At 35.9% G+C, this 22,525-nt stretch overlaps 1 protein-coding gene across 1 annotated transcript in view; it reads right to left on the bottom strand.

Annotated features, from left to right (window-relative positions):
• Positions 1-22,525, bottom strand: part of OSBPL8 (oxysterol binding protein like 8) — a 159,803-nt gene that overhangs the window by 56,415 nt on the left and 80,863 nt on the right. Inside the window, exon 5 of the mRNA XM_023509243.1 lies at positions 18,805-18,942. Within this exon, the coding sequence (XP_023365011.1) occupies positions 18,805-18,942 (138 nt within the window). The remainder of the gene's footprint in view (positions 1-18,804; positions 18,943-22,525) is intronic.

Genomic DNA, 22,525 nt, shown 5'->3' with positions numbered 1-22,525 from the left:
TGTTTACATGACTAAATTGTAGCTCTCAAACGACTGATTTAATAATAAATATTACCTTAAAAATCATAACTTTAGCAAAAATTAATTTCATACAAATACATCTACAAGAAGTATGATATTCTAAAAATTATACTTTGGCAGAAAACTTCACTTAAGTCAGGATTTGAGATAAAAGATTAAGATACAAAGTAGAAAGATTAAGGCTTATACATCAATTTTAATAGGGTTATTATTTTGCAGAAAATGGCCAAATAATCTATATTAAATATCTGGGCTTCGTCTGGTAAAACCTCAGAGCAATATGTTTATTATGGAATTTTGCATTTCTCTCAAGTCAGCAAAGCTTTAATTTTATTAAAGGGTCAATATTTATTTCTATAATAAAAGTAAAAATGTATGTAGTAAGCACTCACGATTCTGACTTCAATGAAATCAGTTCACGTTTTATCTGAGGAGACAGTAAGAGAAAACATGGAAAAGCCAAGCCGTCTAGCAGCAGTTACTGAAACCTCAGCTTTCACCTTAGAATTGTCTTGTTTAAATGAAAGCCGCTTTAAGGTGTTAAAATGCCTGCTTTATTTTAATGAGAAGTCTTTAAGAAATTCAGACAAGAATGCAAGATTAAACAAACAAACCTGGCAAGGACGGAGAAAGTTCATTGTATCCTCCAAATGAAGCATTCCGGACAAGCTTTCGGCCATCAGCGCGTGGAGGAAATAAAACAGGCGAAACCCCAGTATATGAAGAAAACCTACGTTGCTGTGAGCTCTCTTCTTTCATGGTTTAGAATGTCTCTTTAATGTATATGCTCACCCAGAGGCTAATTAGACCAATACGGCAAAGGCAGGCTTTTCTCTCACAGCCAAATGTAGCAAACCCACCAGCACAAACAAAGGACACACACACATTAAACGGCAAAGGAGGACCAGAGACTGTCAAATCAGCAATAAACAGATAGAGAAAGAGACTGACAGAAAAGGCATTAAGCCATGCTGCTGATTTTTTTAAATGAGCTGATAAACAAGAAAGGCTTTTCCACTCGTGGTTTACCTTTTTATCAAATGCCCTGCACTGAATTGCTGTTTTAGGAAAACAAAGCAAGATCAATAGTTAGCATTTCACAATGAATAACAGTCATTTTCTCTTCTCGTCTCCCATGGAACCCTTTCGTCACCTCCATTACGTTTCTGGAGTATCTGCCACACTTCCCATCTCTTCGGATTTTCTTTTCCAGCTTTTGTTTACTTCACAAATGGATACAAACATAACAGTTTTTATCTTCCCTGCACCTTCTAGGTTTATATCTAATCTACCGCTTGCCTCAGCCATGATTAAGAATTCATAAAGAAAGATACTCTTTCAAGTACACTTCGGATGGATTCCAATAGTAAGACAGAGAATAAACAGTTAAGTGTTACCTCTAGCAGAGATACAGGAGACATTAAGACAGCCTTACTGCAGACTGATCAAGGAAGAAGATTACAGTAACACCACAATAATGCTGCCGCTGTAACACGTTCCCTGAAAACAGGCAGGAGCTGCTGCAGTTCCTCCTCATTATATTTAAAAACTTCAAAGTAAATAATCTACCAATGAGTATTTCCTACTTTTAAAAGAAGAAAAAAGCAACCTGTTTATCACAGTAACAAAATGGAAATACGTTTCTTTATTATGACCGAAACTAAGTGACTGATATGACTCCCACATCACTGAATCTAACAGGTACTTTCCCATTTCCTAACTGAGCTACTACACATCTCTTTGTACCAAAAAGATTAAATTTCAAAGAACTTAAAATTCCAAAGAATTCTCTATTATATTAAAACGCTTTTACCTTACTCTACCTTAATTCAAATTAGAAAAGGCTCTCTGTCAATATTCAACTGCTCTTTGTATGTTGTACACTGATTTTTCTAATCACAATTCTTACTTTCGACTGGAAAATACACCCAACTCACTTAAATGACAACCAATTCAGTTACAACTCAGTGGTTCGTTTTTATAGGCATGTTACCATAAAACATTTCCTTCCTCACTATGCACGTACTCAAAGGCTGGTTCTCCATTCACACCCAATAACATCTCCTGTATTCTAAAACTGTTTCTCTTTACTAGAAAATATTTTTTTAAATTTGATTTCTTAAACATGACATATTTTTTATTGGGCAAAGGCGTGTCTTTCTTTTGAAATTCCTTATTATTAAAAAAGAACTACATATATTATCTCTGATCTAGTGGCTCTTTGCATATTAAAATGGCAGATAACCAAACAGAGGCCAATACCATAAAGGTCACAATAAAACTCTCTAGATCTGCTATATGCCCACAGAAAATGCCCAACCTTAATCGCTCTTGTATACACTGAAAGATTAGGACTAGAGAAGCTATGTTTACTGGAATATTAGAGCTTTAATTAGCTGTCTGGAAAAATTCCAGACCATATCTATTTTTTAAAAAGATGAATGGCAAACATAGCTGATATTTTGAAATAATTGAATTTGGTACTTAAAAGTCCCATTTAAGTTGCCTAAAGTGCCATATGTATACTCATGATAATGCATTGGATTAAATTATGATGAAAGTGCTTTAAGAGCTATATATATTATTTTAACCCAAATAATAAATGTAGGCTCTAAGAGAATTTAAAATGCTTAAGGAAGCAAGAAGAACTGGAGAAAGATCAAAACATTAAAAGTAAAAATCAACAAATAAAAATTTTAAAAAGTACTATATTCAAACATACAGAGAAGCACTACTCTATAAAGTGAACTAAACATGTGAAGATTGAACTACACAAATTCAGCAGTAAGTTTCCCTATAAAACATATAATTCAAGTAATACAGTTGACACACTAGAGCAGCTCAGACTTAGTAAACAAGCCAATTAATAACCTTAAAATGACATATAAATTGAGATGGCAGATGCTAACATTTGCTTTAAAATAGAAAGCACAATAATAAGGCTCTCTGTCAATTTCCACCCTCTAATAGAGCAAAGTAGTTTCTTAGCTGTTTTTAGTAAAATCTCATTGATGATTATAAGGCTTGAAAATTATACAAAGCAATCTTACTATCCTAAATTTCCTCAGAAAAAAACTCTGTAGAGTCTCCATTATTACCATTAAATCAGTTCTCAACATAAAAGCACACGTAAATACATATATAAAATTAAAAGACAGCTAGCACTCTTGTCCAAATATCCATATTCACTGCAAGAAGTCTCAGAAACTTTCTATTGTATAAAAAGTTCTTTATAACTTCATAAATATATGAATAAGATCAGTTATTCACTAAGAACTTAGTGAGCAGCAACTATTTGATGGGAACTATGTTAGGCAGAAGAGAGTTACGAACACAAAAGCCCCTACTTTCAGCTTTTAATATATGAGAGTATACTCTATCCCCACAAAGTAAATGTTAAATGAGGCACTTAGATTTCTAATACAGTTCACGAAAATCTGTTTAACTGAAAATCCACTAAACTAATAGCACCTATGATGTAGCTGTCATACTACCTCATAATTATTGAATATATTTCCCTAAGTGTTTTCATGTATGTTCACAACAGATTCAAATAACAATGGGGTATACAAAAGGAGTATCCTTGTTTTATAGATAAAGTAAACAGACTTAAGAGATATAAATTGAGATGGGAGATACTACCGTTTGCTTTAAAAAAGAAAAGACAACAGTAAGGAAGTGTTTTTTATTCTCAGAGAACCGCATGTTCAAGGTCACATAGTAAATGAGCAATAGAGCTAAGATTAGAATCCAGCCAGGGAAATAATGCCTACTTTCCCTTCCTTCCCTAAGTCAGCCAACACAAATGCCAGCATCAAGCATTTTTTGGTAAGGTGAAACTCAAAGGCCAGGGATAAAAAAGCACCAGCTGTGACTTGGCTTCAACCTCACTCTACCAAAGTCTACACGGGAGTCCTGCCTGCCCAGGGACCCACCTGGCAGAAACCATGTCTATTGGCAGTTCTGGTAACAGGCTCACTGACTTTGGGCTCAACTGCAGCTTCTGAGATAGTTCTGTGACCCAGGTCCAGCCCTGTTCTAAACCACAGCCCTAAAGATGGTCCTGCCTGCCCAGTGGCTTGCCCAAGAATCCAGTGAGAGCATACCTCTCTGCAGCAGGTAACAGACCCGTCAGCTGCAGACCTGACTGAGGCCCTGAAAGTAGCCCCATAACATGGCTCTAACCCTGCTCAACCACACTTTTAGAGACAGTCCCATCTGCTCCCCAAACAGGCGGGAACCACACCTACCCAGGCCCCAGTCCACTGGTTGGGAACCCAACATGACCCAGTTCCAGTCTTGCTTAATAACTAGGGGGCCAAGAAAACAGGAGAAAGTTTTTACCTTCTCAGCAGCAGATTGGACGAGTCTGCTCCTCCAAATGCAGACATCAACACAAGTCTAGATGAATCACAAAGAATAAGAGAAGCAGGATGTCACCAAATGAAACAAATAAAGCTCTAGTAGCTGATGTGAAAGAAATGGGTATCATGAACTACTGACAAAGAATTCAAAATGATTTTCTGAAAAAAGCTCAATGACCTATAGGAGAATAAAAACCTAACAAAATCAAGAAAACAATATATGAACAAAATGAGAAGTTTCAAGGATAGAAACCATTAAAGAAAAAAAAAAAAGAACCAAAATGAAATTCTGGAACTAAAAAATACAATAAGTGAGGTAAAAAAAGATTCAATAGAGAGTCAGTCACACAGAATAGTGAGTGAACTCTAAGACAGGTCATTTGAAACTAGAGAAGAGAGAAGAACAAGAGAAAGAATTAAAAGGAGTGAAGAAAGCATACAGGACTTACAGAATGCCATCGACAGCACCTATTTATACATTGAAAGAGGTTCAGAAAAAGCAGAGAAAGAGTAATGAGTAAAAGAGATAATGACACAAAACCTCCCAATCTGGAAAGAGAAATGAACATCCAGATCCATAATGTGCAAATAGTGAGATGTGAGCCAAAACAAGAGGATCATTCCAGGCAACAAAAGGCTCTGTGATGGGGGGGGAGGAAATGAGCAGCATCTCAGTGATAGTCAAGAGAGGGAAGCCCACAGCACCACAACCAACCAACGGGTTAATCCTTTACATACGGGAGCAGTTTGTACATCGGGAACTCAACCTAAAACTTAAACAAAGACATACATACATAGATACATGTAATACATATATATATATATATTTCAAAGATTCTACCACTAGAAATCTGTGTAAATAACACATTAGAAAACACCTATTAGAAAAAACTATTCTTTCCAAGCACTACTTCCTCTGTATAACTAAATTCTCAACAGATAAAGAAAATCCTATTCCCCACTGTACTCACTCAAATGCTCCAGAGGTAACAGTCCTTTTATCCAAGCATGGAAACCAAGTAGACGATATTGCTTATTTTAAGATGACTAATCTCTAGGTGACATCTGTAGCTCAGTGAGTAGGGCACTGGCCGCATACACAGAGGCTGCCGGGTTTGAACCCAGCCCAGGCCGGCTAAACAACAAAGACAACTACAACAACAACAACAACAAAAAGAAGAAGAAAAAAACAGGCTGGGCCTTGTGGCAGGCACCTGTACTTCCCAGCTATTTGGGAGGCTGAGACAAGAGAATCACATAAGCCCAAGAGTTTGAGGTTGCTGTGAGCTGTGATGCCACTGTATTCCACTGAGGCTGACATAGTGAGACTCTGTCTCAAAAAATAAACAATATTTGCTTCCTCCAGTTTACAAGGAGAACTCCAAACTATACTCTTCGTGACTTAGGTGTACAGAACGAAAAAAAAAAGATGACTGATCTCTCCATTGCTTTTCCTAGTTAATGTTTATATTGTGATGCTTATGCCTGCATAATACTTACCCATCAGAGACTCTACCAACATTCAAGGCTTTGAAGCTGGACAAATGTTAATAACTTTATTGGCTGCTATACTCCAGAAATTTCCTAATGATGAACCTAACAAGATCCTTAAGAAGCTATTTTGGTTCCATGATTGCAACCATATTTCCAATTAATTTCATTATTTTACCCAGGAATAAAAGAATTTTCTTGACAGGCACAGTGTTTCCAGCCTTGTAATCTTAGCTACCTGGGAGGCCAAGATGGGAGGCTGCAGTAAGCCACCATCCTTGGTAACAAAGTGAGACCCTGTCTCAAAAACAAACAAACAAACAAAATCTCATCTTTACCCCATGCTCACAATCCCTTCACATTGTAAATGATAAACTCATAGCTCCTAAATTCACATGGACCAGCAAAAGTTCCCCCTAGAAATTGTGACACTGTTATGAGAGTTTTCATCTTGGTATAAGACATATTTTCTAAAAAACCTTTAATTCAGAATCTCCACCAATTCACATTAAATACCACATATTGGAAAGATTATTTCATTTTATTTTAAACATGATATGCACAAGAGTATATCTAACATGTACACTATAAACAACATTAATAAAAAATGAAAACCTTCATACTTACAACCAACTGAAAAGAGCATTGCACGTACCTTTGAAGGTGCCCACATGCACCTCACTGCAGCTCCCTCCCTTCCAGCCACAATTAACAACTGTCTGTTTCACTCATTCCACTGTTTTATTACACATTTATCCCCATACAATCATTGGTCCATTTTACTTTTAAACTTTACATAAATGTCATCATACTACACGAACTCTAATTTGTATATTCTTCCATGTGGCTTTAAGTCATTCATTTCATTACTGTATAATAGTTTACTGTGGGAATATATTTAATATTCATGACAAATATTTGAATTTTCCTAGGGTTTTTTTTTTTTCCTATTACAAACAATTTTTGCTAGGTCCCGAATATATGAAGGAGTATAAATATAGGGATTAGGGTACGTACATCTTTAACTATGTAATGCCAAACCATTTTTCAAAAAGGGTTCCACCAATGCATACTTCTATCAGTTGTAAATGAGAATTCATATTTTTCCACAGCCTTCCAGACAACTGTAATTGTTATACTTTGAAATTTTTGTTGATGCAGTGGGTGGGTATGAAATAGCAATTCGTTGTGGGTATGAATTAGCAATTCATTGTTATTAATTACCTTTGGAAATTTCTAATGATGTTCAGAATTATTGGCCATTCATGTTACCTTATCTATGAAATATTTATTCATATCTTTTGGACATCTTTCTGGTGGACTTTCATCTTTTTGGTTAAACCCTAGAAATACTTTACTTTTTCTGGATATTAACCCTTTTCAGTTACACACACTGCAATTCATTTCTTCCTCTTTTTATATTTTTGATGAACAGATGTTCTTAATTTCAATGAGGTAGAATCTCTCAGTCTTTTTTTTCAGTTTCTGTTTTTGGTCTTGTTGAAATCTTTTCTTCTTTCCTCCAAGGTTATTGAAATGGTTTTCAATAAAGTTTTAAAGATTTATCTTTCACATTTACTTCATCTGGAACTGATTTTGTGTATGGTAGCACACAGATCTATTTCCTTTTTTTCCCCTCATATGGTTTCCTCAAATTTCCAACTTTCACAAAACTACTGAGTAATCTGTCATATATTAAATTTCCATATATACTTTGATCTGTTTCTAAGTCTCTGTTGGTTCTGATCGCTCTCTATTCCAGCACAAGCATCTTCTGTCTCATTTACTAGACTGTTAAAGTAAGTACTAAAAAACTGGTAAAGAGAGTCTCCTTCTACTTCCTCGCCTGGTTCTGCTTCTTCAGGAGTGTGCTGACTTTTCTGTGCCTTTTGTTCTCCCCCAGAAAGTTAAGAATGACCTTATTAAATACTTTGAAAAAATCCTGTTGTGATATGGATTCAAAATGCACCGAACCTAAAAAAAAAAATCAATGTAAAGTGACACCTGAATATTGAATTTCCTATCATAGACATACCGGATTTATAAGAAATAATCTTAGTGTTTTATGATACTTTCCTGTATAAGGATATTCCACATCTCATGTTAGACTTATTTTCTGTTATTTTAAGTAGTATTTTCGGAACTGCATCTTGCTAACCCATTCGTTATTGATATGTCAAATTGCAGTCAATATATATCCAGTAACTTAATATTTTAATAATGTATATGTTAAAGGGGAAAAATGTATAGAAAATTATATCAGCTACAAAGAATTTGTTTCTTCCTTTACTTTTTTTTAGCCTTATCCACTGGCTAAATTTTAAGTACAATGCTGAAATGAAGCGTAGATAGTACATTCCTTTTACTTGTTGTGGATTCTAACCTCACAAGGTTGAGAAAACTCTACTATGCCTATTTTGCTAAGAGTTTTTACACTGAATGGATATTAAGATTTTTTTAATGTTTTATGAGTGGGATAATGACATAATATTTCTTCTTTAATTTGTTAAAATGTTAAGTGAAAAATCATAGATTTTCTAACATCAAACCCATTTCTGCATTCCTGTAACAACCTTAATGTGGTTACAATGCTTATCTACTAGATTCTTCTATTTGCTACTAATTTTGGAATTTCTGCATCTAGGTTTATGAGCAAGAATGTCATGTAATTTTTCCTTCCTGCAATGTCCTTGTCTGCTTTTGATACACAAGCCTCATTTAGGAAATGTTTCTTTTTCTGCTTTATCAATTCTACAGCAGAACTGATGACAAAATGTCATCAGCTACTGGCTACATCCGTGACTTCAGAGAGGTCACAAATCATGAGGGGAGGTGGAGAGACTGATGGCAAATAGAAGATGTGCAACACACATCCCAAGTTCAGAGATGATACAAAAGTATTTAACAATAACAATGACCAACAGAGACATAAAACACTATCAATTAAAGGTTCAACTCAATTTCAGAGATGACAGAATGTATGTGTCAGGGGAAGAGTGTTTTTCAGAATTAATAAAATACAGTACTAATGTGAGACTGAATTTTTTTCCCTAAATGCTTGGTAGAACTTATTTGTAAACCTATCTGGGTTTCATGTTTTCTCTGTAAAAGTAATCTATAGTATTAATTAGGTTAGTAATTATATCCGACTGACATACTACTCACACTAATCACTAGAATTCCTAATTACTTATCAGTTTGGGGACGTGGCATTTTTCTAGAAATTTGTTAACAACTTTAAGCCAATATATTTGAAAATGAAGTTGTTTATATAATATTTTCTTTTAAACATCTGCTTGTATCTTTACTTATGTCCCCATTTTCATTCCTGGTTATTTCTTTTTCCCCTCTTAAGCTTGCCAAACTTATTAGCCATTTCAAACAATCAATGCTGCCTTTCTTGGTCTCACTGCATCTATTTTAACTAACTTATTCTTTGTATTTTTTGCTTATGTCCACTTTGGATTTATTCTATTTTTCTTTTTCTCACTAAGCTAAAGGATTAATTATGTTTCAGGCTTCTTTCTTGTCAAACACGAGCACTAAGATGTACTATTTTTGGATTTCCTGCTTGGGACTTGTGGGCTTCCTTACTATTGTCAATGAAATCTGAAATGTTCTCAGCATTCTCTCTTTCAATATTGCCCTCAGCCATTAAATTATATTCCATAACTGATAATTCCAACTGTTACAGACTTATACATACAGATGGGTCTATGTGGGGATTTGTTCTGGTTCTAACTTCACAAGGGTGGTTTCTCTCTGATAGCAGCTTGTTACTTACTAGCTGCTTTACATCTTTGCCAGCATTAAGTGTTGTCATTTTTGTCATTCTAGTAGGTACATAATAGTATCTTATTGTTGCTTTAATTGGGATTTACTCATTTTTAGTTTTGAACTCCCATGTAATTTTTTGAGGTTTAAAACACTCTTCTCTAAAGAGAATTTAGATTCTTCTAGGCAACTGTGTATACTAATAACCCAACATTGCTTCAAAGTTAACTAAGAGGTGTTTACGACACAGAGTATGAATTCTGATCTAAACCCACATAACTATGTGCTTGTGCTTAGGATTTCCCCAGGAAGATTCTCCTGTCCCCTCATTTCATCCCAAATCATGACTGAGACAGGCAAATACACCATGGTCTCCCTCCACAGGCTTGCTTCCCAGGTGAGTAGGTGTGCTGCCTTCAGGACTTCTCATTCTAGGAGGAGAGGCCCCCAGTCCAATTTCCATCATTAATGGGCCACAGTCTTTGACTCTCCTCTTGTTAAAAGCCAAGCTTTAGGCAATTAGGAAGGAGTTAGCGGGATAAACATGGGCTCCAGAGCTCATCTCTTCTCTAAGTTCAACTTTCTCAATAATTCTGACCCCCATTAAGTCCTTTATTGTAATAACAGTTCACTGCACTTTAAATTTCCTAAAACATTTCACTCAGCATTTTGATGTTCTTACTTAAGAAGATTTTGTCTAAATACTTTGTCATGTTATGTTTTCATGTTCCCTTATAATGTTTCTCTACTTATTTTCCTAAATTTCCCAATTACAAATTAAACTCAGGAAAACAGAAGCTGAGGTATCTAGCATCTTTGGTTTCTTCTTGCTTTCTAGTACAGAATTATGTACAAACAAGATAAATAAAAGCCAGTTTGACAAAGGAGACCCTTGGAAAATCCTGCACTCCCCAGGAGACTCTACCAAACATTCTTCTTTCACCTGGAGATAAACTTGCTAAAATGTCACTGTTTCATTCTTAAATAGAATTTATCTGTTTCAAGTTATATCAACCAAAGAAAATGCAAACAAAAATTTCTATGAAGCTACTGTTTGTCTCTCATAAATTATATAAATATTACTTGCTAAATTATACAGATATTAACATATATGTAAAAGAAAGTAGTAAGGCCTACTTCTCCATGCCTCAAATAAGAAAAAGAAAATAACAGTAGTCAACTTTACAGATAAAATTTTTACGACTCTTGCTAAGGAGGAAATCTCAATCCTTCCAGTTTTCAAAATAAAGAAAGTTAAATCCCAATAGAGCTGAGAAACTAGCACAGGTAATGTTTGATAATCCTTAACACTATCTTAAGTTAAAAATAAAAATTAAATATATACATGTATAATTTTTAGGGAAAAAACGTCCTTTAGTATTCTTAAGTTTCATCTTTCCTCTTTGTTAGAAAAACAATTAATAAGGCCTGGCAAGAATAAAATTTCCTTCATCTTTGTAAATATACTTAAAACAAAGCTAAATTATTCATTTGTACTTTTTAATAAATGCTTTGAAAGTATTTCAGTTTCCCATGTAGAAGCATAGGAACAGCTGAATATAGATACTGTAACATTTCATAACAGATTTTAAAAATGTTATTAATTTTTTAAATTTACCAAATATTTTATCTTTTTATTATTTTTCATAGTTCTATGAACCAACTACTAGAATCCAAAGATTTCAAAACAGAAAAGTCAAGTCTTAAGAAATAACTTGAAATCCTAATGTATTAAGGATTCAAAAACTCAGAAAATTGCATAAGCTCTAATTTTTACTCTTTCTAGAAAACAAACTATGGTTGGAAACAGAAGCAGAAGCCTTTTGGGAGGTGGGAATAAATACAAGTCCTCTTTCAGGCAAAGCAATTTTCCTGAAATATTAACTTATATTAAAAAACAAATACAAACATAATATTTGTTACGTAATATTTGTTATGTGTGTATGTTTAGAATTGATCCTAAAAATGTCTTACCAAGAAAGGAGGAATTACTTCGATTCATGGAGGAAAGTGACTTTAGGTCTCCTTTCAGCTGTGAACCACTTAAATGAAGGTTCTCTGTGTTAGTGAACTGCGATTATGCCAGCAATGTCTAGCACGCACTATCACCCTGGGAAATCTGGTGCACCTTCCCACTAGTAAACTGTGTACCAGAGAAAATCCCCCTTTACTTTGACATTTTCTACTGGGTTGTGAATATGTCGTTTTTAGTGATGCCAGAACATTTGAAGTGAAGGTGCCTGGCAGGTCTAAGAGAAGTTAGGAAGCTAACAACAGACATTTAATTCAAGCCTATCTCAACCAAGCAATAAGTAGGTACAACTTTTAAACGTTTCAAAATTTTAAGCTTTTAATAGCAAGTTTAAAGTGGATTCATTCAAGTGTTGGCAAAGCAAGACTCACATTCTCTCACAAAGCACTACAACTGAAAGAGGGTTTGAAAAAATGTAACATATAAAACAGCTTTTTTACAATCAAGAATGAAAGGGGAGCTATAGGCTATAGTATCTCATGAAGCTTGGATAACAATCTCAGAGGGAATAGAGTATCTACCCATGAGATAAGCTGGTCTCGTCTCTCAGGTCCTTTGACATTGTCCTTACTTTAGAGGAGGAAAAGAAAAAAACAAGCCTAATTAAGCTACATACCTGTCTTCCTTGACAAACAAATGATATATGTTAAGCTCAAACAAGTCAGCATAAAACAAATCCATTCTATTCACGTCACTGTAATCGTGGGTAAGTTAAAACTATTTTGAAGTAAACTGATACAAGCCTTTGGATAAGGAAAAAATCTGACAAATATACAAGTTTGGGAAGAATGTGACTCACCACCATCAGCTAAATATATAAGAAATAAAAAATCATCTTAATGTGTATGGGTTTATTTGAGGAGAGTCAGTTTTTCCAGCTATTAAAAAACAAACAAGCTTGAAATGATTGAAGGAAACCATACTGCAAAAAATCCTAAGAATTGTTTTGAAGGGATGAGGACCACATTAAGTTGCTATGAATCAATATGCATGAAGGAGAATCAGCCAGAAAACAAGGATGGATGAAAATCTTAAATCAATGGTAGCAATAAGCCACTTACTATACGTGTAATTTAAGCATCGAATGCTCTTTATGAAACTGCTTATTGGACAGATCATACATACATTTTATAATAACAACATAAAGCTGCACATTACGAAATCCCAAAAGCAGAGACATGAGAATTTAAAAAATTCAGATAACAGTATCACCTAAGAAAAATTTTATTAAAGAGAAGACATCTAAACTTTATCTTTGAGAAGGAAAAGTATTAAAAAAATTTTTTTTAAAAAGAATAAAAAGTATCTAGATCAGTAAGGGGAACAGACAAAGACAATAACACACAGTTGAAGACCAGGGCAAATACAAGAACTGTCTTGCTGGAGAAAAGAGTAAAGAAAGCCACCGAGCCAGGTCCACAGCAGTGAGAAACACAAGAGGAAATGTTAAGAGTAAAATCAGGTAAACTAAGACTTTAGCCTTGACTACCAAGATTACAGAGGCTGCGATTTATGCTCTTAATTACTGTTTTCCACTTACTAGTCCAAATGTTGGAGAGCTTTATAGACTCACATGCTACTGAGCTCCCCCAGAGATTCTGAGAGGGTGGAGTGGAATCTGTATCTAAGCAATGTGCTCAGGTGATTCTCAGACACAGCCAGACGTGCCCTAGGCAACAGAAAGCCATTCTGCCTTTTTGAGAATGGGAGTGACATAAATGCAGGCATTAAACAAGTTTGAATAATAAAAAATGGTATTTTCATTTATAGTTTTTTATTTTTCTTTATTCATCTTATTTCCCACAGAGGATCCATGTGTTCTCTGGCCATTCACAGTTGTAAGAACCCCAGTTTCATCATTATCTCACTAAAATACAAAACAATTTTTTGTTTGGTTGTCTTTTTAATAAAGATGAACCTGGTATACTGGAGAGCAAGGTCCTAACAACAGTCAGAAGGCTTTGGTACTACGCAGGTATGAAATGATAAAGACCCCATCAAAGACGGTGATAGTAAGAATGGAAATGAAAAGAAAATTCAGAGCTTGACACAATAAACCTTCTAAAAGAAAGCACAGAAAATGTGCTTGGTTACATGAAGGTGGGCACAGATTTCTTTTTTTTTTTTTTTTTGTAGAGACAGAGTCTCACTTTATCGCCCTTGGTAGAGTGTGGTGGTGTCAACACAGCTCATGGCAACCTCCAACTTCTGGGCTTAGGCGATTCTCTTGCCTCAGCCTCCCAAGTAGCTGGGACTACGGGTGCCTGCCACAATGCCTGGCTATTTTTTTTTTTTTTTTTTTTCAGTTTTTGGCTGGGGCTGGGTTTGAGCCCACTACCTCTGGCACATGGGGCCGGCGCCCTACCCACTGAGCCACAGGCACTGCCCTAAATATTATCTTTCATATCATTGTAATATTAATGACTAAAACATAATGAAATACAAAAATGTATGAGTTCTTCATGACATTTAAAAAACCTAAAAGACAAAAAGGGTTGTCAACACTAGAAATAGACTTTACATCATCTCTATAATCTAAAAAATGGTACTTAGCAGGTAACAACTACCCATTTATCCTAACTTTCCCACAGGAACTATCCTTCAACATTTACCAATTAACCCTAAAGATCTCTTCTCTACAGAAATATTTCACTATGAAATGTAAAAAGTATGCTAGAATTTAGAAAATCATCATTTTTCAACTCCTGACACTACAACTGATTCAGTTAATGATCATCAAAGCTTATGAACATCTTTTGGTAAAAAGTTGATGGAGAACAGGATATTTGCAGGGTGCCAAATACTTCATCTCCATTTTTACTTACAAGTCATAAGGGAAGATGCAGTTTTCAAAGAAGAGAATCAGGCTGTTGCCACCCGAACCCACCGATCAGTCTCATACTACTAGCGGTGGGAAAAGAATATACCAAGTGAATTCCCACGTAATGCAGCGCAAAGCACAGGTAGTCTCTAAGTTACAAATATCCGACTGACATACTACTCACACTTACACACAGGGGCTATCACAAGTCATAGGTAAATGTACTTGTTACAACATATGAATTTAACTTAAGAACAAACCTGCAGAACCTATCGTGCACGTTCGTAACCTGGGCACTGCCTGTACTACACACTCCTTTCAAAGCATTTTTGCCACAAATGTTCAGCCTAGATATCATCAACCCTTTGCATTTAAATTCCAGTTTACAAAAAATACAGTAGAGAAACAAACTGAACAATACTGCAATGAAGCAATCAAACAAATCCAAAAAGTCAAACATTCTACAAGCCACAGGCCCAGTTTCTTAAAATAGTCAAAGGCACAAAAGAAAACAAAAATTAAAAAAGGATATGCTGAAGGATAAAAGATGGAATGACATAACCAAATATGACGTGTGAATCTTATTTAGTTTCAACAATCCTGAAAAAAACCTGGGGACAACTAGGGAAATTCAAATCTGAACCAGGTATTAGGTTAAGCAATTATCATTAACTGGACAGATGTTAAAAAGGACTTAAGAGTTATGTAACAAAATGTACTGAGGCCAGGCACAGTGGCTCAAGCCTGTGGTTCCAACACTTTACTTGAGGCTAGGAGTTTGAGACCAGCCTGAGCAACATAGTGAGACCCTGTCTCCCTCAAAAGTAAATGTCTCTTTATCTATGGGATGTATCACCGCCAGGCATGTACCATCCCCCCGCTATTCAGGATGGTGACTCAGAGGGATCACTTGAGCCCAGGAATTTGAGGTTGCTGTGACCTATGATGATGCCACTGCACTCTAGCCTATGAGATGTTGCCTCAAAATAAATAAATTCATTACTTTTTTTTTTTAACTTTTATTTTTTATTTTTGAGACAGAGTCTTATGTTGTCACCCTCGGTAGAGTACTGGGGAATCGTAACTCACAGCGACCTCCAACTCTTAGGCTTAAGTGATTATCTTGCCTCAGCCTCCCGAGTAGCTGGGTCTACAGGTGCCTGCCACAATGCCCGGCTATTTTCTTTTTGTTGTTGTTGTTCCAGTTTGGCCAGGGCCAGGTTTGAACCTGCCGCCCTTGGTACATGGGGCCAGCACCCTACCCACTGAGCCACAGGCATCGCCCTAAATTCATTAATTTTTAAAAGGAAAATGTGATTACTTTTCAGAGATACACTAAGTATATGGGAGTATAACATCATGAGTACTATAACTCACTCTAAATATTTCACCTCCAAATAAATCAAACAAATGCAACAAAATGTTAAAAATTTCTTAAATCTACACAGTGGGTATATCAGTAGTCACTGTAATCTCCTCTCAACTTCCCTGTTTGTTTGAAAATGTTTATGATAGACAGAGCAGTTACAACTATTAGTAACTAACCCTCTTGTTGGTTCGTTAAGTTTAAAGAACTCAGATTCTAATATTCTAGCGCACAGACACATGAGTCAGATGAACCATATCGATTACAGTCAAAATTCTAGAGCACAGAACGGGACCCAAGGCAGTTCTATCTTTCTAAAATTTATCTTAAGCTTATTTATACCAGAGTATGTATCATAAATCCATTTTGGGGTTTTGGGGGTCTTCATAAAAGCATTTTGGCAACAAAAATGCTAATGTCCAAAAATATGTTTAAAAACTAAGCAATAAATGTTAAAATAGCAACTACTTTCACCTTGTTATATAAAACGTTTATAGTTCCCACAATGCTATATAAAAGTGTTTCCATCTAAGACATGACCAGAAAAACATTTTCCATTGATACAGAGCAGAAAATGATCATGTAATTTACTATTTACCAGTTAGTATTCATTTTTTTAAAAGTTACTAAAGCCTACTTTCAATGAATAAGTCATAGTTACAAGACCAAAACCTGACACACAATGATCATTAGGACTCTAAGTTTAATTCTAAAAAATACTCAACAAACCTAAATACATACTGGCTTTCAAACACCAAATTTAAGTTCTCGGTTTTACAAGCCAAAGTCCTTCCACTGCAGAGATTGGTAATACGCACAGGTGAATTCAGAACATTTCATTAGACAAACTTCAGCTGCGTAGCAGAATCCACTGAACAAAATGATCAATTATGAATTAGAAAGTGCAATCCATGAACCTCTGGGAGTCCCCAAGACCCTTGCAGAGGGTCTACAAGGTCAAAACCAATCTCCTAATACTTTTCCATTATGCTGTCATTTCCACTAACAGTGCAAAAGCAATGTTAAGTCAAAAGACCTGTACCTTAGCAAAAATCAAGGCAGAGGCACCAACTGTAGCTACTGGCACTCAATTCTTCATGATCGTGAACTCACAGTAAAATAATGTCAGTTTCACTAATAAAAGTCCTTGATGAAGCAGTAAAAATTATTAATCTTGAACTTTCGGTACACATGATTAGAATATTCTGTGCAACAAGAGAAAAGTTTGCATGAAGCACTTCTCTGTATTGTTGTTTTAGATGTGTCAACACTTGAGACCAGCCTAAGCAACTTGAAAGATCTGCCTAAGTCAGTGAAAAAATATTTTCTAAGTGACTAATGAGGAAAGACCCATTCAAAATTCACAATAGACTAATCTGAATTTTAATTTAACAGAGTATGAAAAGTGTATTGGTATAGTTTCAGATTCCATATTGCAACTAACATTCAAGAAACAGTTGTACTATTTGTCAAGTTTTGGTATATTATCAAAGAATACCTAACTATTATGTACAAAAGCTAATAATATAATCCCCCTTTTCTAACTACATCTATGTATGAAGCCAGATTTTATTCATATGTGGTCTGTCGATTTGGTTGATGAACTCATCCTAGAAAAAATGCTATATACCTTACTGCTGAATATCACTACGGTTACCTTCTTAATTACTCCCTTTAGGAAGCCACGCACCAATGCCAGCACCTAGTTCACCCCTCAATCATGAGCAATTTTGTAACTCTTTTTCTGTAATGAGTATCAAAGCTATTGTTGTATGGCACACAAAAACATGCTACAATAATGAACATCAATCAGCAAGATAACCACCATATGTTGACACAAATACAGTTGTGAGACCCTGATATATCAAGGTTTTGAAACCTTACTGAGTAGTTTGTACAGTGCTGCCAACATAAGCACACAGTGCAAAGTTAGTAAACTTAATGGTCAGATCTCTTACCACAGCTCTGACAGTCATTAAAGAAAAAAAGAGTTGCTTTGAAGAGTGGACTAGGCACTGGCATCAGTGCACAGCTTCTCAAGGGAAGTACCCTGAAGGTGACTGTAGTGATATTCAGCAAAGAGGTATATAGCACTTTTTCTAGGATCAGTTCACAAACTTAATTGTCAGACCTCATACTTTTTAATGAAATCATCACATCACAAGAGACTGGACAAGCAAATATAAAAATTCAGGTTGTCTTTTATAAAGCCATACATTAAAGAGATTTGCAAAAACTATAACACCATAGTTTTCAATCAAGGATGATTTTGTCCCTCAAGAGACATCAACATCATCTAAAGTCATTTCCGGGTCACCTTAACCAGGGAAAGTGCCTCTATACATAGAAGCCAGGGATACTGCTAAGCATCCTGTAAATGCACAGGGCAGTCCCCCACAACAAAGAATTACACAGGCCAAAACATCAATGTTAAGAAATCCTGAGATAAACTAACACCAACCACCTCAATCAATGCTTTGAGGGGAGAGAAACATAGTAATTCTTAATATTATAACATTTTGTATCAACATGTAATGGGTTTGTTCTTATTTTAAGTGAATAAAAATTTGTTAATTTGTTTTAAAATACAATACAGTAAATATCAATAGACATAACTCACACAAACAGAAGCTCTTTAGGGTCTTCAATAATTTTTAACAGCGTAGGAACCAAGATACAAAAAGCATGACAGAATCACTAAATTAGAAGAATGGTATAACTAGGAAAGTATGTTGGGGAATATAAGAAATTAAAGGTCTTTTAAGGAAAATATACTCAATTAAAGAATATCAGGGATGAACCAAATAAAATACACCAAAAACCTCAGAAAACCAAATAGTTACAAAGAAAACAATTATGATAGACACAAAATGTCATTACCCCTTTGTTCTTTAAAAGAAAAAAAGTCCAAAATATGAAAACCATAACTTCTCACCCTGGCTATGAGGACTTGCTGGACTAAGAGATGGCTGATGCAAATCTTTGGTTGGTGTTGGATAAGCTTCTCTCCCTTGGCGCTGACTCATCTTTCCTGGGGTTAGAAGTTGAGCTTCCTCACTGTTTGCTATAACATCTCAAAGAAAGAAGAGAAAGTAATCAATACTAAAGTCACAGATTTACATAATGTGATAATAACACAGAACAGAATTATGACTGAAATGGCCTGAGTGGTTATTCATTTCACCAACTACATACTTAAATAAATTCACATAACCATTTTGTTTTTATGTTGGTTTGCTATCAATCCAAGAAGAATCGACAGGTATGTGTGCATCAAACATACAAAGTATAGACACAGAAATGAAAATACACATCCAATGATAATGAAAGGCACTGAAGGTTCAGTGTGCTCCTTGCATTTTGCTTTATCTCCTTATATTGCCCAAGACCAATGAGCAAAACACAAAGCCATTTCACAGACGAAGTACCAATGATCGATAAACATACGAAAAGTTACTCACAGCCTCATTAGTAATCAGAAAAATACAAATTACTAGAATATACAACAATATTTTATACTTACTAGGATTTCTACTCTAATTTCTAATTTTCATGAAAAGTCAGTATGCCATCTGTTTTAGAGATGGGGAATCTAGGGGTTCAGAGATTGCCTTCCCTAAGACTAAGCAGTAAATAACGAGAATGATTCTAACTCAGGACCATTTGCTTCCAAAGTCTGTGTCTTTAAAGTTTGCTGCCCCAGAAATCAATTTATACAGTGCTTTGAGGCTGTTTCTGACCCATTTGCCCGAGCTACTAATCCATGAAAGCAATGCCCAGTTTCAGAGAGGATAAAAAAGGGAAAACACTCCCTGAAGGAGGAGGGCAAATAAATTGAGTGCACTGTGCCCCAGGACCCCCACACTTTCACTGTGTGTTTCTTTGCTTTCAGACTACAAAAACTTTTATTTTAAAAATCAATGATTTAGTCTTCACTCTAAGTTTCATTTTTCAACTAAGCCAGAATTTCATATTCACATTATCACATCTTTTAAATCCAAACTACTTTAATGTTTTCCAGTGTGCTAACTTTCAAAATTATATTTTAGCTCTTTATATTTCAAAGTAAAATTACAAAAAAAAAAATTCCACTTTTCATCCAAGGTATAAAAACTAATTTTACCACAGAGTAAAAAAAAAAAAAATCTACAGACCAATGACTCCTCAATCTATATATTCAGCTATAATATCTCCTCTTAAACTCACATCCAACTGCCTGCCTCATAATCATCACTATTGTTTAGGGGCATCTCAGATTTATCTAGAACATAATCCCTGATTCTGCGTATCCTCCAAGTCTGCCTCTCCTCCATCTCAGTGCCAACACTCCCTCTACTTTCTCAGGCCAAAAACCTTCGATGAGGCCACTGATTTTTCTCTCTTAGATCTCACATCCTATTCCTTTGAGAAACCTGACTTTACCTTCAAATTTTATCTGGACTCCCACTGCTTCTCCACACTTCCACAACTACCACCTTGATCTAAGCCACCATTATTTTTCCACTGGGCCACAACAGCAGATTTCTACCAGCTTATCATCTTGCTTCCTGCTGTGTAAAAGTTTATTTTCCACATAGAAGCCCAAGTAATCTTTTAAAATCAGAAACATTCTCAATGGCTTTCCATTATGCGTACAATAAAATCCATGACCTAAAGATTCAGCATATTCTGGCACCTGCTTATCTTTCCCACCTCACTCTCCACCATCCTCCTGTAGCCCCTTCGGCGCCTGCCGTGATGCCCTTCTTGGTAGTCCTCAGAAGAAGCCATCCTGCCCCAGCCTCATGGCCTCTGTCTCTTGCTCCTTCTCCTTCAAATGCCCCCAACTCAGATCTTCACATTCCTGGCTCCTCTCATTTGTTGCCTGTGCTAACATATCATCTCTTCAGAAAAGCCCTTTGCTTTCTTCATGGTATTTTTTGAGAATTAAGGGGGTTTTTTGTTGGTTTTTTCCAGTTTTTTGGGGGGCCAGTGCTGGGTTTGAACCCGCCACCTCTGGCATATGGGGCTGGAGCCCTACTCCTTTGAGCCACAGGCACTGCCCTGAGAAATACATTTTTAATAGAGGCACAATTGATCAATTTTTTAGGATTTGTGCCTATCACTTCAGAGTTATACTCTATGACCTTGCCCTACATAATTTTCATTGTAGCTCTTCTCGTTATCTGCAGTGACGTAATTTTATTTGTTTGCTGTCTGCCTTCCTCCACTAGATAACACATCCATGAAAGGGAGTTGTTTCTGCCTTATTTTCAGGTCCTGGTATGCTTCCTGGCTGTTTCCTGGCATCCTAAAGATAAAATTTAGAATCCTTTGATAAAATTTTGTTTAGTGAATCAATCAGCCAACTTTATATTTTTATGAAACTTCATAAATATATTGTAAAATACTTAGTAGCTCCTTTGATTACTGGATCCAAAATTTATTTGAATCCTAAAAATAATTATTGAAATTTAAAATGTACAATGCTGATGCAGAGACAGGTAACTGGCATAAGGAATATAACAGAAAGCTCTTAGAAACACACACACACACACACACACACACACACACACACACACTTACTTATGGAGCCCAGATACATATCAGAGACAGGAAAAAGTCTACTCGACTAATAACATGAAGACACCTGACCACCCATAGTGGGAAAATAGACCAATCCCTACTTCATACTACACATAAAGAAGAGTTCTACAAATATTAAAGACATAATGTAAAAAGCAGAACTTGAAATAGAGTATAAGAAAATATACTCATAAGCTTGTGATAGGGAATGATTCCTTTAAAAAAACACAACCAAGGCCGGGGTACAGTGTCTCACAACTGTAATCCTAGCACTCTCGGAGGCTGAGACAGGTAGGTGGATTGCTTGAGCTTAGGAGTTCAAGACCAACATGAGCAAGAGTGAGACTTGGTCTCTACTAAAAACGAGCAAAACTAGTTGGGCATGGTGTTATGTACCTGTAGTCCCAGCCACTCAGGAGGCTGAGGCAAGAGGACTGCTTGAGCCCAAGAGTTTGAGGAGTCTGAGGTTTCTGTGAGCTGTGATGACGAATCAGCACTCCGCCCAGTGACAGAGTAAGACTCTGTCTCAAGAAAAAGAAAAAGACAACAGCTGAGTGCAGTGGCATGCACCTGTAGTCCCAGCTACTCGGGAGGTTGAGGTAAAAAGATCACTTGAGTCAGCCTGGGTACACAGTGAGACTCCATCTCTTTTTTAAAAAAGACATAGCAAATTGCTAACCAAACAGTATTGATATATCCTAGTACATTAAAATTATCAATTCATTCAATTAAAAGATGACAGAAGAAAATAATAAGAAAGTGATAAAACAGAAAGACATAATTAACAAAGAGTTGGTATTCAGAATGCTCTTTAAAAAACTTTAAAACAAAGTCTGGGCATGGTGGCTCACACCTGTAATCCCAGCACTTTAGGAGGCCAAGGTGGGCAGATTGCCTGAGCTCATGAGTTTGAGACCAGCCTGAGCTACAACAAGACCTCATCTTTAAAAATAGCCAGGCATTGTGGCAGGTGCCTAGAGTCCCAGCTACTTGGGAGGTTGAGGCAAGAGAATCACTTGTGCCCAAGAGTTTGAGGTTGCTGTGAGCTATGACACCATAGCACTCTACTGAGGGTGACAAAGTGAGACTCT

This window comes from Otolemur garnettii, unplaced genomic scaffold (genome assembly GCF_000181295.1).
Source record: "Otolemur garnettii isolate 467f Iridium unplaced genomic scaffold, OtoGar3 scaffold00007, whole genome shotgun sequence".
Taxonomy (NCBI): domain Eukaryota; kingdom Metazoa; phylum Chordata; class Mammalia; order Primates; family Galagidae; genus Otolemur; species Otolemur garnettii.
This window is presented reverse-complemented; position numbering and strand designations above follow the sequence as displayed.